The following is an 18,912-nucleotide window of genomic DNA, read 5'->3' as shown; positions in this document are numbered from 1 at the left end:
GATATGAAAAAGAGACTCCAAACTGAATAAAATTGATAAAATTCAAAAATTTATCAAAAAAATGTTGAAAATGAAAAAAAATTAATTGAATATTAAGTAAGAAAAGTTTTATAAAATAAAACGGAAATAAAAAAAAAATTAATTACACCAAATTATTTTTCAAAAATGCAAAAACTGGCTGATAAAAAATGGTTTAAAATTGAGAAAAATTTGATAAAATGCCAAAATTAATACAAAAAAATCAGGAAACTTGGTCAAGTGGACGAAAAAAGGAAAAATTCCCTAAAATCTATGAAAAATTACTTAATGATTGAAAATATTAAAAAAACTTTTGCGAAAATTTCAGAAAACTGCAACAAAAGGCTATGAAAAATTACAGAAAACCTGCAGAGTAGCACCAAAGTTTACCGAACACTGGGAAAAATCATACAGATGTATTTAATTGCACTACTTAACTATAAAAAATAAATTGTGATCAAGCATCATACACTTTCTGAACCGGAAAGAACACAAAATTTTTAAAAAGTTGATAAAAATTTTCAAAATTGGGTGAAATACATATACAACGTAATACCAAATAAATTTTTTCCGAACGTTTTTTCTCGACTACTGAATTCTTGAATCCGACTCTCCGAATTCATATTCTACAAACAACTATTCACCTGAATGAATTTTTTCCCAAAATTCAATTTCAACGTATGTAATAAGAATTTCTTGCAAAGTAACAGAATTAAAACTTTTAGGAAATTTGACAGAAAAATGAGTCTTCTCTGTAATTTTGATACAAAAGTGGGATTACTTTTCAATTTTGGCAAACAAAAAGAGACTAAACAAGCGTTTTGGAAATTTTGATAAATTGTAAGCTCGTTTTTCTTACAATTTTTACGAAAAATACATTTTTTTCACAATTTTGGCAACAAAAAAACTGAATTTTTTGGTATTTTTTATAAAAAAAACTGTTTTTTTTTTTCAATTTTTACAAAAAGTGCAAGACAGATATTTATTCAAAGGATGAACTTTCGAAATTAACACTGGATGAGTCATATTTTTTATGCAATGCATAACAAAAGTTCGGAGAAATATTCACCCAGCTTATATCGTGAGGAAACAGGGAAAAACCTCCCACTACAAAATGTTGGTCAAAAAAGTTTTTTTTCTGCAATTTTGGCAAAAGAACAGTACTTTTTTCTGAAAAGCTTGGCCGAAATCAAAAACCAGGTCTTTTCTGCAAATTCGACACAAAACTTGGCTTCTGCCCACGTTTGTGCATTCGGGGAATTGGTCATTTGGAAAAAGGCAATTCGGGATTTTTCCAACAATTTTCAGTCCACCTAAGGGCGTGCAAATGCAAAATCCGCCTCTGCTGAATTTTCACAAAAAAAAAATTAAATCCAGAATTTTTACCGACAATTTTTATTTTTTACCTACAAAGTATAATTTAAAAAGGTCATTAATGCCTAAATTTGATCGGTTTACAATGTTTTTTAAATGTTTTATATTACTTTGAGCACTACCAAAAGACGATTGTGAGTTAAGTACCTCTCTATTGAAAAAATCTATCTGTGTAATTTCAAGAGTGATATATTTTTTCCTTATACCTAACAAGAAATTTAGCTAAAAAAAATATTATCAATTTCATCGTCGAAGTACAAGTCGTCGTGGTAAAATACATATTTCTGATTGCCTAAAGGCCTGGCTTACCGCAAAACGTACCTACTGGTATCCGCAGAAATTCACCAGTAGGTGTAAAAATTCAGATCAATTTAAAGATAAGTTTTTTTCAATCACCCTTGGAATCCTGGCGTAATATGCAAATCAATAACACATTCTCATTTCTCGAATCGACCAATCCTCGAGCAAAAAACGAGTAAATTTTTTTTGTCGAAGTCGTTCAAAATAAATCTGCTGTGTGGAGAAAATTACACCAATATTTCACCCTTTACATCCCACTAATCCGGACAAAGCGTAGTTTGAATTTGATTTTTCATTCGTGTAGGTTATTTACGAGTGCGACGAGACGTCATCTTAGGACCATTTCCATTTAAGACCACCTCCTCTCTCGAACACAATATTAAGAAGGTATTATTAATTTAATATACACGCGTAAAATATTCAAATTCGAACAAACGTTACCGATTCGAAACACGAAGTCGAATACGTCGATCGATCACATAGATAAGAGAAGAAAATTTTCAACAGATCATCTCGCGAGTTTAATTTGAACAGGCGATGATGACGGTGGGGCTGGTAGTGTAACCCACCTTCGATATATCGGTTCCAGTCTGTTCTCATGCTACTATTGTATATGCACTATATTGTACAGCTATGCTCTTATATAGTCGTAGATTTTAACGAGTAAATTTTTACATCATTTTTGATGCGTATTGAAACTCCTCCTACGCCAAGATTGCATATAACGCTGTTTTAGAGATAGTTCACGCTATGTAGTATGTACCATGAGAAAAAAACTAGATCAGCGTATCAAAAAGGTTATTCACGTCTGATGCATGATTTCAATACCATGGTTCAGACATAATACCGCCGAATACCGATCGTAATAGCTCCTCGTATGTTATGAATACATTTCTGGATTGGATAGTTTGGGTACGGTGATGCAGAACATCTTGCTTTCTTGCTACTGTAGCATTTGAGTTCTGCAGATTCGAGAAACATACTACCTAATGCATTAGAATAAAGCTCCATTTACAAAAATCGTGCCCACTCCTTATGGTACGACTGCTGCGTGCAGCAGATCAAATGACATACCGAAATGTATAAAAGTAAAAGTATAAACTGCCGGCTATATGCATATTATACCTTATCACTTACTACACACTTTCCATTTATACTCGAAAATGAGCTTGCTTGACTGCAAGATTACATTTCGTTATTAGCATTGCATATTGTACTACACTAAACTGAAACACCACACAGCAGTCGTTTGATAAACATCAGTCAAAGGTACTCGTCGTCGTAAATTTACCTACCATTGGCAGGGTCTGCAGTGCGGTGTCATTTGGCATAGCATACAGTGCTCGTATACTCGTACATACACGCTTCTCGCGAGTATCATAAACCGGATGAACGGACCAAAGTTAGAGACAGACAGAGACGTATACTTACTGTACTGAGAAAAACACTAGAGGAAAAATACATAAATTTAAACATTATACATACGTGAACGTACTCGACAATAAACATCACTTATTAGCATATCGACGACGAATGGCAGGAAGCAATTCTCTCTATATACAGAGTAGCGAACGTAAAACCAAAGGATATGCAGATACGAGTATCTCTGCGGCATACTTATTACCTTATGACCCTATACCTATGCAGATGTAATAAGTAGGTGACAATTAACATCGTCAATTTTTTCTGCAATGAATTGACTTGGTAAGTTGCTGTAATTTTGAAAATTTTAACGCCTTTTGATTAATAGAGTGCTACTTGTTTTATAGGGCATACTTGTCGTATGTACCTTGTGGCTATTGCTTTGATATAGTAGGTACATATGTACCTATAGGTATTGCTTTATGAGAATATTAGCTGATATGCTAAAGCTACGCGTCTCAAAGTGCTCAATTCTTGTGCTCTATCAAATTTTTAAAAGTATTAAAAGTGTGTATTTTTCAATTTTATTGATAGGAAATATGTATGTACGAGTTTAGCAATGATGTTTTTTTTTTTTTGCGAGAAAGGTGATCCGAGAATTAATTTCAGTGAAGGAAAAAAATGAGAAGTCAGTCAACTAGCATCACTTTTGTGGTTGAAAGTTGTAAGTTTATTCTGTAAAAATGATTTTATAGCCAGTTCTGAGAGTAAAGTCATTTAATGTCTTTTTCCACTCGTCAAAGCAGAAAGCACCATAACAGGTAGGGTTTCACCAAAATCCGAATCAGTGATTCATTCTTTTGCGAACGAATTTTTTCACGTCATCACGTCTGACGGTCTGAGTAAATCATTTACAAACAATTCATCTTCAATTCTTAGGTATTGATGGATTGGAAGAAGTCAGATTTTGCCACGTCCTCTTCAACATGGACGTGATTTAGTCGTGATTCAATGCTTTCGAAATTTTCGAATGATTTGTCGATTTTGAGCAAATCGTTCGCGAACGAATTGAATCTATTGTTTGATGATGGTAAAAAAATTTATCAAGTGATTTTTCAGTGATTCGGTCGTGAACTATTTTCTCAAATGAGCGAATCGTTCGCGAACGAATCATCTATGACTTTTATTGATAGATTAAAGATTAATTGTTCCGTTTTTGGTCTTCTTAATTGTCGTGTATTGTAAGATGTGATGTCCAAGTGATTCGATTGATCGATATTCGATTCAGTCGTTCTCGAATGATTCGTCGTTTCTGAACGAATCGTTCGCGAACGAATTGAACCAACTTTTGGTGATACGATTAAAACTGTCAAATTTCCTCTTGTCATAAAATACCATGTACCTGCCTGATTTGGTTTTTCAGTGATTCATTTGTTCGTGAACGATTTTTCTTCGATGAGCAAATCGTTCGCGAACGAATAATTCACAGTTTAATTGATAGATTAAAAAATGCTCCGTTTTGTATTGCCAATAATTGTCATGTTGTATTGTGAGATTTGATATCCAATGAAGTGATTCGGTCGTTCTCGAAAGATTCGTCGTTTTTGAGTGAATCGTTCTCAAACAAATCAACTCCAATTTCTGTTGATAGATTCATAATGTCTGGTTTTATGATAAGTGGACCTAATCTTTTGTTTGGTCTGATTTATTTGTTATTTATTCATTCGTGATCGATTTTTTTGCCACTGATGAAATCGTTCGCGAAGGAATCATTTTCCAGTGTCGATGATGAATTTGAAAATGTATGTATAATATATGTCATGAAACAAAAAAAAAAATCATGAAAAGGTCATCAGTGTCATCACTAAAATGACTCAGAATATCAATAAAAAATTTAATGGAGTTGTTCAGAAAATTTAATTCAACTATAGCTAAAAAAATTAATAGACTAATACCTGTCAACGTTCTGTTAAACCTTGCAATAATAATATAAAATATGAACAAATTTTCTTGAAATTATACTAAAAAATCCGGTAAAATTGACGGAAGAATGGTTGCAAATTAGTAAAATATTGGTAAAACATGTGAAAAGTGAGTAAAATACAGCAAAAATTACAGAAAATTTATCGAAAATGAGCTAAATTGACAGAAAAATTGTGTTGATAATGAAATAAAAATTGAAAAAATATCGTAAACGTTTCTCAAAATGAAGAGAAAATATTCAAAAATGAACAAAAAATTGATGAAAAATGAGTAGAATTTTAGGAAATCTTGGCGAAATGATCATTCGGAATGATTAAAGTCAAAAATAATGGATTAAGGAGATTGTATTGTCCCAGATCGTCATTTCAACAAGAACGATCATTAGAAGTGATTTTTCCCCATCGCTTTCTCAATTTTGAATAATTTTAATACATGCAAAATTTTGAAAAAATGATTTGGAGAAAATTTTTGAGCATCTGAAAACAATTTTCGACAAATTTTTCTGCAAAATAATACTTACCTAAAAATGTAGGTATTTTTTAAATTTTGGTGAATTTTGAAAATTTTAATTTGACTTATGGATCATATCAAAATCTGCTCCAATGGAGCCGATTGAGGTGAAAAGCTGATGTTCGAATTAGCATCCTATTTTTAACCCTTTGAGCCGAATTGGGAGCAGGTTTCAAACCACCATGGAACACTTCAGCGGATTTTTGAATTCACTGATTTGAAAAAAATTCTTCAAAAAATCCCAAATTAAATTTGAGCCATTATGAACACAAATATCCAAATTTTCATCCTCATTTCATTTTCATGTTTTTTTTTTTTTTTTTTTTTTTTTTTTTTGTTGGATAAAACATGAATATTTTCTCTCTAAAATTGAGCTCAAAAATTGTACATTTTACAAATAAAGTAGTTCATAAGTAAAATCCATAGAAACCAAGCATCTGTTACGAATGATTTTAGGTACCATCATTTCGATTAATAATACATTACATTACACGGTGCCAGCTACAAGCGTATTTATGCAGGCAGTATGGCAGTAGGTACATCAAAATCCAAAACGCGTAATTCGACTACCTAATTCCATTAAAAGCCAAATTCTCGCGTAACAGCGGATTAATAAAAATACCTAATTCTAGAATTACCTGTCGCGAATTACCAACGCAGGTGAAAACTTACACGTATAAAAAGATAGTAAATATAAAAGTATTTTAAACTTATACACTACGAAGCAACATATGAATCACGAATACTTTATGTGTCATTTATTCATTTTCTTTCTTTATTTTACAACGTACCTAGCGCGATTACTACAACGATAAATTTTACATATATGCACCGAGTAAATTACCCGCATTAGTAATACGAGGGGCGTTTCAGAAGTCATAGCCACGCTCTGGGAGAGACAGTTAAAATTAAGCTACGAAAAAAATTAAAAAAGATTTGAAATCGTGAGGAAATTCTCTATTTTTTGACATAATCACCTTCTATATTTACCCATTTGTCGTATCTAGAGACTAGCTTTTCTATGCCGGCGCGGTAGGTCTCGCCGTCCAAATTCTGTAGCCAGGACGTTACGCTTCGTTGCAGTTTCGCGTTGTTCTTGAACTTTTGAGTCCCTGAGACGCCTTTCAGCTTGGGGAAAAGATGAAAGTCAGAAGGAGCATGATCAGGAGAATACGGAGGATGTGGAAAAATTTTCCATTTGAATTTTTTAAGGTGGGAAAGGGGGCGCGGGAGCAGTGGGGGCGAGCGTTATCATGAAAAAGGAGCGGTTTTCGAGTCAAAAGTTCACACAAACCTTCGTTAGGCCACATTCATTCATCACACATGAAAGAGTAGCAGTGGAAAACATCGATAAGAAACTCGTCCGTTCAATTCAACCAGTGTATAGCGTCTGTCTCGATCCAAAAGTGCCAAAACAGCTCGCCTCGTCTCGTCCTCATTTGCGTCGCTCGGCCGGCCGTTTCTGTCTTCGTCGTGCACCCTCTCTCTACCCTCTCTAAACCGTTCAACCCATGCTCTAACTGTTCGCGATGGCATGGCACATGGTCCATAAACATTTTCCAACCGTTTTGCGATGTTTTTACCAACATTTTTTTCCGCAAAGAGGAAACGAACGACCGCACGTTGCTCACAAAATCTGGACGAACAGTGGCAATTCCATTTCAAATTGCCGTAAAACATACAAAAATGAACGAAACAACACGAAACTTGGTATATCAACGCAGTTTATCCTGCTGAATCCAACGAGCGGTCGTACGTTTCGGTAGCTCGTACTGGAGCGAAATGGTGGAGATTGGTTATGACTTATGAAACGCCCCTCGTACCAACACAATGAAATTTCACTATGCTCGGACATGTGCATAAATATTAACGGAACGCTTTGTTTATGTTTACTTACGCAGTAATTGTATAGTAATTTTTCAATTTAAAAGTTTTTATAGAGTACCAACGCGGTGGACAATGGCTTATTAATCGACTACAGAATTCAGATTATTCAGATAATTCTTCGGAGTAGTGTACTCATAATATTATATTGAATAATGAATTGATTTAATGAGATGTAAATATGTACTAAAAGTAAGAGAATGGTACAGCATTTCTTGGACGAGTACGAGAGGAGAAAAAAGAATTTATTTTTTATGGCGGGTTTCGTGGTCAATTGACTCTTTGGGATTAAAATTTAAAAAAAAAATTGTAAATCCTTTAAAATAAAATCGTTGATGATTTTAAAAATTTTCAATCCTATGCAAAAATATTATCAAAATGAAATCTGTCAAGATTTCAAAAATGGTACCAATCAATATCGGTCATAATCCGAAATTCGTAAAAAAAAAAATCATTTCCTTCGTTAAATTTTTTAATTTATGGTTCACTTGGCAAACATTAAATTCGTATTTTATACGAAAAATTTCAAGACATAAAACATACACAATTCAGCTCGTTACCGCAAAAATTACATCTCATTAGGTAAATGTTACCCATTAAATTTTCTATTTATTTCATGAAATATATTTTTGAAATTCTTCAATGTCGCGAATATCGCTTAATAACATTTTAGTTTAATAAGTAAAGTTTAAATGAACTCTACAGCTATTATTTTGTACGATAACGAACTTGTATGTAGATAGATCTAGGTCTAGGTATCCTTATACACACAATACCTACGTGTAAATGTATAATATGTATATAGTACTTTATATATCTACGTTTTGATTCGTCATTTCAATCCAACACGGTCCATTACAAAGCAAATAAAAAAATAAATTACGCGGTTAAAAAGTGTACACGATTATAGTGGTTTTTCATCTTTCGCTGTACGAGAAATTTTTCCACGATAAATAATTTTTAAAACGGTATAAGCCGGTAATGTACGAGAACGTACGCCTAGTTGAACGTGCGAAGTTGTTTTTTTCCTTCAAATGCAATTTATTTTACTAGTAAATTAACTTTAGTCTCGCATATTACGTGCATGTCATCGAATCGTTACCGTATACGTTATCAAAACGACGAATTTTTTTCTATCTTCCTTTAAAGGGGATGAGCTTTTCTACGTTTCATTTGTGTAGGTATTCTACAATATTGAATGATATGAAGTTAATACGTATCATAAGGATAAATTATCCGCTATAAGGATTACTATGTTGGTAACCTTGTTAGTATGGTACTACCATCGCGCTTTTTTTACCTATTCGGTATTGCGTGCGAATATTGAAATTTATGAGATGTGATTTTTCCCTTTTGGTTTTTTTTTTGTTTTATTTTTTTTTCGGGTAACAATACATACGTGTAATTTGATATGGTTTTTTTGACTGGTGTAGCGGATTATCTATTATGTGTACGAAGTTTGGGTCCTAAATGGGCTATTTAGACACATGTTGTGTAGGTAGTGATTTCATAAGTTGCGAAATTTATGGGTACGGGGTACGACTACGACGTATGGAAGCTTTTACAGCGAGCATTGTTTTTCGCCAAATCGTACCTGAGCAGAATGGCACTGAAGGGATAAAAAAAGTTTATTATTTCATTGTTTGAGAGTGTTTTTCTTTTTTATATCAAATTGGTAGGTATTTTTTGAGTTGGCTTTAGAGAAATTTTCGTAACTCATCGGAATTGTCCATGAATCCTTTTCACGAAAAGTTGTAAGCCCAAAGACAGGCCCGGTGCGAAGGGGTTGATCGAAGGGAGTGATCCAGATGAAAAATTTAGCAGCACAAACCCACAGTTCTGTACATAAAAAATCGTGAAATTTTGGTTGCAGGAGGTTCTTAAGTGCACTTATTCAATTTTGATGACTATTTGACACCCAAATCCAAATGAATCTAAAAGGTAGATGGGTATCGAAATCTAGGGGTTTCGAGGACACAGAATTCATTTTTGAAGACTATTTGATCGTCAAACTCAAAAATGGGCTTCAAAGGGGAGGTTTAAAATTGGAAATTTAAAAAAAATGCAATATGGATATCAATATCTGAATTTTTAAAGCTACAAAATTCGTTTTTGAAAACCATTTGATCCCAAACCATAAAATATGTCCTACAGCTCTCAGTCTGGACGTTGGAGTAGCCCTCTTTTCCACCCCCTCCTCTTCTTTTTTGAAAACATCTTTAGTAAAGCTAATGAAACGATACCTTACCTATGGACCCCCAACCCCCTCCCCCCGACAAACCTGACTAGCCTCCCAAAGTCGTCAGTCCCCCTGTCAGATCTCTCACGGTCATTGACCCCACTGTTCGATCTCTCAAGGCCATTAACTTGTCTCTGTGCCCTCTCAAGGTCATTTGTCTGCCTGTCTAGCCTCAAGGTATCATAGTCTATCTGCCTGACTAGCCGCTCAAGAGCATTGACATCTCTGGCTGGCTTCACAAGGTCGTCTGTCCCCGTATCAGGCCTCTCACGGTCATTGACCCCACTATTCGATCTCTCAAGGTCATTTGTCTGCCTGTCTAGCCTCTCAAGGTATCATAGTCTATCTGATTGACTAACCACTCAAGGTCATTGACCTCTCCGGCTGGTTTCATAAGATCTCGCCTGTCTGTCGGGCTTCTCAAGGCCATTGATTCCAATACCAGCACAATTTTAAGTTTAGGGCGAGGGCGATGTAAATTCTAATACCAAATGACAAACTTAATACTAAAATTTAGCTATAAAACTATGCACAACTTCAGCTAAGCCGAGATTGTGAGTGTTTCAATTTTGCTTAAAACTATGAGGGGGAGGGGACGCTTTAGCCACACAGTGGTCCTGGCACCGGGGTGAGTGGAGGGCCCAGTTTGGGTTAAGACTCTTGATGATAATTGGTATCTCCCTGAATTCTCTCACGATGATTGACCATACCCAGCCCCAGTCAAGCTGGTCCAGCCCACATCCAATCCGTGGGATAGAGTTTTTTTAATTTTTCTACTAGTACAACATTTCCAAGGTATAATTTTGGATGCCAAGGGAGAAGTTCTTTTGTGTTGGTTTGTTTGTCGTAGTAGTGGATTTTTGTGATGATGCAGAATATTATGTAGTGACCCTGGCTCACTCTTCCTTCGATTTTACGCTTTAGAGACTAGAATTGCCATTTCTCCCACATTGTGTGGTTGGGTCAGCAGCATCTCTCTACCTCCAAAGTGGCGGATGAAGTCCCTCGCTATCCCAGTAGACATTCTGAGGTCTTGGCTGACACAGTGTGCCAGTGCAAACGAAGGGCCTTGTAAAAATATGTTTTCATTGGCTTCCTCCAGCGTGAGTTGGCCGTTGGACTTGACCCCTGTAAAAGCCATATTTCCCAAGCTTCTAATGAGGAGAAGAAGCTTGGGAAATATGGCTTTAACAGTGGTTGAGCTCCAGGTTGTCTATGTACGGTGTGCATGTCTAGCTGTAACCCAAGGTCATCTGCCTGCCTGTCTAGCCTCTCAAGGTCATTGTCCCATAAGTATGGCTTCCCGAGGTCGTTTTCTGGAAGTTTGACCTCATATAAGGTCATTGACCCGTCTGTCTGCCATGTCGGATGTCTCCAGGTAACTGATCTACCTTTCTAGCCTCTTTATCAAGGCTGTCATTGATAATGAGAACTTTTTTTTTTAGAAAGAGAAAGGGATGGGTCTTTTTTATTTTTAAAAAACAGTAAAATGCCAGAGAAAAAATTCGGAATCTACAACTCTGGAAATTTTTTATTTTAGTCATATTTGAACTGGCATTAGTCATTCCATTACATTTTGAAACCCACATTTGACATTAGTAGAAGACATAAATGGTTGAAAGTGAGCTTCACAACAAAGTTTAAGTCAGAATTTATAGGCCTCCATGCTTCAGTAAAAAAAATGAGTAAAATTGACCACTGAGCAGCCGAAGGGTTCCTTTGTAAGAACTTTTTCCATTTTTCATTTTTAAGACGAATAAAAATGATTATTCTTAGTTTTCATGTGTTTGGCGTATTCGTTCTTTCGTTTGTTCTTCTATGTAGTTATTTTGTTTTGTTTTCTTAACTCTGTTCAGTATGAGTTAAGCTTTACACTAGAATGATTCTCAAAGCTATATTTGATTTGAATAAAATATGTACTTTAAAAATAAACTCAAGGTCAATTTATTTTGAAACTAAAATCTTATTTCATGTTTTTTACATTCATTTGAATTTATTTAAGCATTTCATTTTTAATTTATTATTTTCATCGCAATTCTACTCTTCATTAGCCAAAAAACTACCAACATTCACAAATGATGAATTTCACATAGACAAATACAACGATTAAAAAAATAAAGATAAGCTCCCATAACCAAATGTAGCACAATAGCTTCTAATTTACGACTCCTATTTTGGTCTCAACATTCGCCAACTTGCCGGAAATCTTACTCCAATCTACGCAAACATTTATACTCGTAGCTTCAGTCGTGAAAAACCAAATCTCATTCATATTTGAGAACAAACTTCAACACGAGAGAGGGAAAAAACTACATCTAGTATCTAGACAACCTACTCAAAACTCTACTCAGTAATCAATCGAAATGACACTATTATCGAAAGACGATGCACGTATCAATCAATCAAATCACTTGATACATCGCAATCATGTACGATAAAAACAAACGAACGACGACGTCGAACAATTTAACGCTTTAAGGTAAACGCGGTAGTTGCGCTAAGACCGGTTAATTCTTTTCCAGTTATGGATACAGTAACGTTACAAAATACCAATGTCGAATTTTCAATGTCATTTAACAAGCTGTTTCCGGTTTTCATGGGAAAATGAAACGTTTCGTATAGGTATATTTAAGACTTAATTCCAAATGTGTAATTAAAGTATTTGCATACACCTTATTTTCTTGTCATCGCAGCGAGCTATATACACACGAAGAATAGACATTAGACAATGTGTGCCTTCTACACAGTATACCTACATACTTTTTTTCGACAAGTTCATTGTTAGGAACGTTGATCGAGATTACGTCAACAATTAGCACAGTTCTATTTTCCATTATCACAGTTCAGAGAAAAGGAAAGAGAGAGAAAAATAAAGAGGAAACGAATTATCAATAACATGAAAAAAAATGTATTTTTCCAACCAGTATGGTTTTCATTGATAAAACAGAAAACACATGAAATTTCACTGTCTTGAGGTATAGGAGTGAGAATGAGGGGCGAACGATATGTGCTTCGACGACACAATACACACATTACACGAAAACATCATAATATGTGTACGATATGTATACGTAATGTACGTATGCCATTTACAACAAAAAAGAAAACCAGGCGAATACTCCGTTTTGTTTTAATTTCCGCTCATTTTGAACGAGTTTATACGAATACGCATTACAGGATGTTAAAAAATAATTGGCACAATTAATTGCTCGTGTCGTAGGTACATTATCGGACCCCCTTGACAATATGTAAATAAACTTCTATATTGATATGATCCCTTGGCAACAAGCTCGAATTCATCGCGCTTCGATGATTTTTTTTGTCCACACAGGGAGGAAGTTCTTTTGAAAAAATGAGGCTATTTTCAAACGTGAAACTGGTTTACGTGTACTTTTGTATGAAAAAATTTCTCTTCTCTGCGGTTTGGAATGAGGTATTTTTTTCTTACTTTTACGATTACGAGTGTGAGTATTTTGGGTCGCGACCTCAACATATCAACAACAACGATGTAGCAAACGAAACGTTTCATTAAAAATGGGAAAAACACGTTAAAAATCTATATCTGTGTAATGATTAGTTTGTATCGAGTCTGGATATAAGAATGATTTCGAGAAAATACGCGCATTGTGGCCGCAAGGTTACGCATTTTTACGCAGATGATTAGTTATTCGACTCGCATCTTTGGAACACGAATCCCAAGTCGGGAACTCGGATGCTTATCGTAGGTACCTATAGGTGCTAAGAAGAAGGTATATTTTTGAGAGGAAATTGATTTTCGAAATGATACTAACCTTGACTTTATTTTGATTTTTGTCATCCCATTTGCTCTGTTTCCGTTTCGGGCAGACAATGAGACGTTCTTGTTTGGAAGACATCGAATTCCGAGAATCGTTGATATCCATTTTGGTGACATTCGCAATGTATCTGAAATCAAAAATTAATAGTTTATTAAATTTTCTTCAAAAAAATATACTTATTTATATGTAGTTATTACAATATTAATCGGTGATTAAAATATTACAAAGAGATAGACTAAAATCCGTTTTATGATCTTACAAACACTCAAATTCAATCTTTCTTACAATCAGATTTGAGCTTTTTCACAGATAACATTGAACTTTACTAAACGAGCTGAAATTCAAGTTCCACGAATGATAAGCCCGCACATTAATACCTTAAAATTTTCAAAAGGGGTAGTAAAAGTCTAATAATTAAGTGACGCTTTTAAATTTATGTACATATTTGAAAGCAATTCAACATCAGTGATGCTTGTAGCCCTCTAAAGAGGCTTTATCAACAGACTAAATGACTTGTTCCACACATCTCAATATCAAGTCCCCTAATTCATCTTCAATAATTTTCACGTTTTAGAATTTATCTGACATTCAAGACATTTCATGTAGGGTACTGAGGTTTTTTGAAAACTCTTGACTCTTAAAAAAACTCAGAGTTTTCAAAAAGAGTCTGAAAGAATCAGAGAATTCGAACTTTCTCAGAAAAGTGTTCTGAAGAGTTCAAATACACTTCTAAAATATCTTTTCGAGGTGAATTTCAAAAATATTTTGGAAAATTCTCAAGTTCTGATATTGTGATGTTGGTAAGTAGGATTTGATCTTGAATTTTTTTCACTCAAAAAAGCGTTTAAATTTGGAAAAATTGAAAAAAGAGTTGAAAGGAGTTCCACACTCTTTCAGATGAGTTCAAAAGAATCTCTTGTGATGGAAAAGGAGTTTTGTTTTGTTTTTTTGAAAAAGAGTTAAACTTGGAAGTTTTGCTATTCTGATAAAGAAGTTTAAGAGAAACGGGCTCAACTCCATTTCTTTCTTTTGGGAGCTTTTGGTTGCGGTCGAAATGTTTTTGATTTAGCATAATTTTTGGAGTCCTTTTAGGTATTTTTAAGGCTAAATATATGAACACAGAATTAATGAGTGACCCACCACTGCTCCAGGTTTATGAGAATTTCAACGGCGTTTAACCTATTTTCATGATTTTTTTACTTCTCAAAAAGAGAATTTGTTGAAGGTTTCCAACTACAGATTTGTATCCTTTAAAAACACTCTTGCTGCAAAGTTGATATTTAGATAGAAAATAGGCCAAAGATGGACACTCTCTTCAAAAAAAAAAAAAAAAAAAAAGAGATGACTCTTTTTTTCCAAGTTTAACTCGACTCTTTTCAAATCTTTCATCAGAAGAGTGAAATTATGAGTTTATCTCTTCTTCAAAAAGAGTAAAAACTCTTATGTAATTCTTCTCTATCAAAAAAAATTCTTTGGAAATCATTTGAAAAAGATCAAAACTTTTTTCGACTCTTTTTCATCTATCAAAAAATTTCTGAGAGGAATGTTTCGGAATGCAGGCTCCCTGATCTCTTGATTGGTTAGATATTTTCCTATTTCTACAATTTAAAATAAAAAATTTCTGTCAGCTCATGAGAGTGGATTTTTTCAAATTTTTTGGTATACTGTTGAGCACTTTTGGGGGACATCCCCAACAAAATTTGTGCCTCTCCCCTAATTTTCTTTTCATAATGACATTTTTAAAACTCATTTGCCTTTAGGATTATCAACAATAGGGCTCACACTCAATTTTTTCCAAAAAAAGCAACTATGATAACCAAAAAAATTTTTAAAAGTAACTAAAAGAGTTGCAAGACACAAGCAAATCATTTTAATGTTGAAAAAAAATCACAAAAAAGCCAGAACATTTCAATTAAAAATGTAAGAAAAAATACAACACAGTAAAGACTAAAGACGTTCGAATCAAAATCTAATAAAATAATGTAAGTAATGGAACTCGATTGAAACTAGAAAAATCCAACAAATTTAAGTAAAAAGTACGATTTTTTAGCGACCACTGACAAAAAAATGTACCTTCTTTTTCCAAATTTTTACCAGAAAAGTGACGGCTGTTTTGCAACTTTTTGGAAATGAAGCAAAACTTTTTGACGACTTTTGACATAAAAGTGAGAATTTTTGGCCATTTCAGGCGAAAAAGCAAAATTTTGACAATTTTAATCAAATACAGCTTTTTTGGAAAATTTTGACAAAAGTGAGGCATTTTGGTAATTTTTGAAAAAAATTGAGCCATTTTGAATTTTTGTTAAAGAAGCAACAATTTTCACTTTGGAGTATAATTTTTGGCAAAATAGTTCTACTTTTTTGGAATTTTTGTCCAAAAAAAAGTCAGTCTTTCTAACAACTTTTTAGTAAAAAATGAATTTTTTGAGGAGAATTTTGGCAAAAAGCGAGACTTTTGGAAATTTCTGGGGAAAACACGTTTTTAGGATTTATTTTCGACTCTTGAAGTCCGAATTCTTATTCGGACGCGTCATGATAAAAAAAATTGAAAAAACGTGTCGTATGAGCCACGAGGAGAAGGGGATGGAGTAGGATAAATTTTCTATTATACTCATCCAGCCCTTTCTTTCCCAGAGTCTCAGCTCTTACTGTAATTTGTATCATTTAATATACAATTTTTTCGTAAATACTGGTGATGAATATCCAAGAGAAGATATACATGGTTGGAAGATGAAATATTTCATCTCCAATCCATAAATTTCCCTCGATTCGTTTTCGACTCAAAGATTCGTTTTAAGATGAAGAAAACAGTTCGAATTTCCAAATCTAAGCCCACAAAATTCAAGTAAACTGGAAGAACACTGATTCAGAACTGGTGAGGAATTTTTCGAAGCCTTAGAACCATAAATAGAATCCTTCATTTCCAAAAATTTGACGAAACAATTCAAAAATTTACGCTCTGATACTTAAAATTGAAGCTTGCCGAAATCGACTGCTTCGTCCATCTTTCTAACCAGAACAAAACCTTGAACGATTCGGTAAGGACCTTCGACGTCTTGAACTTGAATTTACTCGCAGCTACTGTGTTGTTCTATTTCATTTTGCAAAAACCGAACCTTACTAAAATTTCCTTCGATATTGCTACAATAAACGAGAAAATTTGAAATATGTGCCTATGCAACGCGGAATTCCAGTAGAATATGCAATATTATTATACTCGACGATTCTATAACAGAGACAGAACTATACGTATTTTTCCGCAAACGCAATCATACAATGCAATAATTACGTTACACTTGATTTTCGTTCAAATTAAACTTGTTACGCGTCCGAAGACGAGGTTATTTCTTGCATTACTATTACTATATGCCTCTGAGAACTTGTGGCTATTGTGGTACAATGAGAACACGAATGAGTGATAAGTCGTCGCGTATACGATGAGCGCAATTTTTTTCATCCCATAGATTCCACGATTAAAAAATTAGATTACACGAACAATTTTACTAAAAGGGACAGAGCAGGACATCAAAAGATTGAAGATTTGATAATATTTCGGCAGTAGTTTCGTTCTTGTGAAAGGTTAGCTTCATTAATCATCATAAAAGAGCCTCGATTTACATCAATTAATTTTTATAATTCGTAATTTCTTCTTTTTCAATCGTTGGGTTGCCATAACAGATTATCAATTCAAATCACGATTTTGCAATTTTACATACATCAGATGAATGATAGTAATTGAAATAATTACGAGGTATTTAAGCAACGTGCAATTTTCTGTCTAGTTGAAATTTTCAATTATGCAATTTTCTTCTTCACAATGGGCAAAATTTATCCTTGATGGTAAAAAATTTAGTATACGACAAAATATAGTACAGTTATCCAGCAAAGAATAGGCTTTTGAAAGGTATAATAATTTAAAAAATATAAAACTTTGGCAGCATCATCATCTTCGTACGACGATCAACACCTATGATTGAATTTGAGATAGTATAACGAGAATAAAATTAGTTTTATTGTCATCGTAAAACGGTTTTTTTGAATGGGGCCATCAACCTTGGCTACAGGCAATATATTGTAGCCTATGTTATTATTATTACACATAATAATAATAGTATTAATCACGGACATAGTTCGTCGTGGTAATCTAACAAATTACACGCACGCCAGTTGCTTTTATTTGTTATGTCTTTTTTTTTCTTCATTGTGATTCTTTCATAATACATGCTCAAAATTGACCATCAGGTTCCCTTTGCTTCGATACGTTCGTACGAAGAGTATTTCTCTTCTTTTTTTTTTAAATTAAAAACTAACGAAATAATGGATTTTTTGGCTACAATAACCATAACGCATCAGTGGTACTCAAATATGGACAAGGTGTAGGAGATAGGAGTTTGAGTACGTGCTTGTAAATGTCTAACGAGTGTAAAGAAAGAGGATCGTATTATAGTTTAGAGAAATAATAAGTGAGTCATGGAAATATATACGATGGGCTAATTTTTACCTGAATTGGATGTGGCGTTAGGACATCAGATTTTCGACCATTGAATCATAGCTTATCAGTGAATGAACAATAGGAAACTAAATAGCAAGCGAAGTACACGAAAAATTGACGAAATACACATAAAATTTACACGCAAAAAACACTATCACAAATATGAAAAATTTTCTAAAGCTGATAAAATTTAAGACACTGAATACTCGAATTTAACACATCACTTGTATTCTCACTGAAAATGTATACGTACATGGGAGAAAATTATACTACAATTATACAACAGAGAAGCATTTCTTTCAAAATTATAAAATTAATTCAACCGAAAACACTCGCACGAAAATTACGAATTTTTCATCAAAGCAATTTAAATCGGTTGAAACTGAAAATCAAAATCAAACTTCAACAATTTTTTCCACGATTTGTTGATAAAAGATAAAACTTGATCAACGAAAACATCGAAAACGCCATCGTTCGTTCGTCAAACGTTACTAAAAAACGATCTTGGAAATAACTCTTTAAGATGTATTGAAATCCTATATCAAAACGTTCTATTTGCCAGATTCAAATTCAAGTTCTCATAAAAAACAAAAGTTTGGCCAAAAATCAAATCCAAGCAGTTTTTTCGTAAGTTTTTACTTTTTTTTTTTTTTAATAATTAAAATTAACCAAATTAATCTAGTCTAGTAGGTATGTGATTTATTTCTTAAAATCTAAATCTTAATTAAGTAAGTTTAATTTATTGTAAAAAAAATTCGTTGAAAAATTTGTACCTAGTAGATAATAATTCACAATCACAACTTTTATATTTGCCAGCAAAAATGTTTCACTGAAATACGAATGAATGCTCAATGTTCAGTATGAAATGAATTGATGCATTCGTCTCAAATTTATTTTGTATTACCTATGAACGAATTAATTAATGTTTGTAGCTGATTACTCGAAGGTCTCGA

General features: G+C 33.6%; 1 protein-coding gene across 4 annotated transcripts in view; it reads right to left on the bottom strand.

Annotated features, from left to right (window-relative positions):
* Positions 1-18,359, bottom strand: part of Wdr62 (WD repeat domain 62) — a 78,940-nt gene extending 60,581 nt beyond the window's left edge. For 3 of the 4 annotated variants that reach the window (XM_065357437.1, XM_065357441.1, XM_065357439.1), the window contains exons 1-2: positions 17,969-18,359; positions 13,462-13,594 (exon numbers count right to left, since the gene is read on the bottom strand). In XM_065357437.1, the coding sequence (XP_065213509.1) occupies positions 13,462-13,572 (111 nt within the window). In that variant the 5' untranslated portion in view covers positions 13,573-13,594; positions 17,969-18,359. The remainder of the gene's footprint in view (positions 1-13,461; positions 13,595-17,968) is intronic. The other variant, XM_065357438.1, reaches the window with a different exon arrangement.
* Between the last annotated feature and the right edge of the window lie 553 nt (positions 18,360-18,912).

The sequence above is a fragment of the Planococcus citri genome, chromosome 3, assembly GCF_950023065.1.
Source record: "Planococcus citri chromosome 3, ihPlaCitr1.1, whole genome shotgun sequence".
NCBI lineage: Eukaryota > Metazoa > Arthropoda > Insecta > Hemiptera > Pseudococcidae > Planococcus > Planococcus citri.
This window is presented reverse-complemented; position numbering and strand designations above follow the sequence as displayed.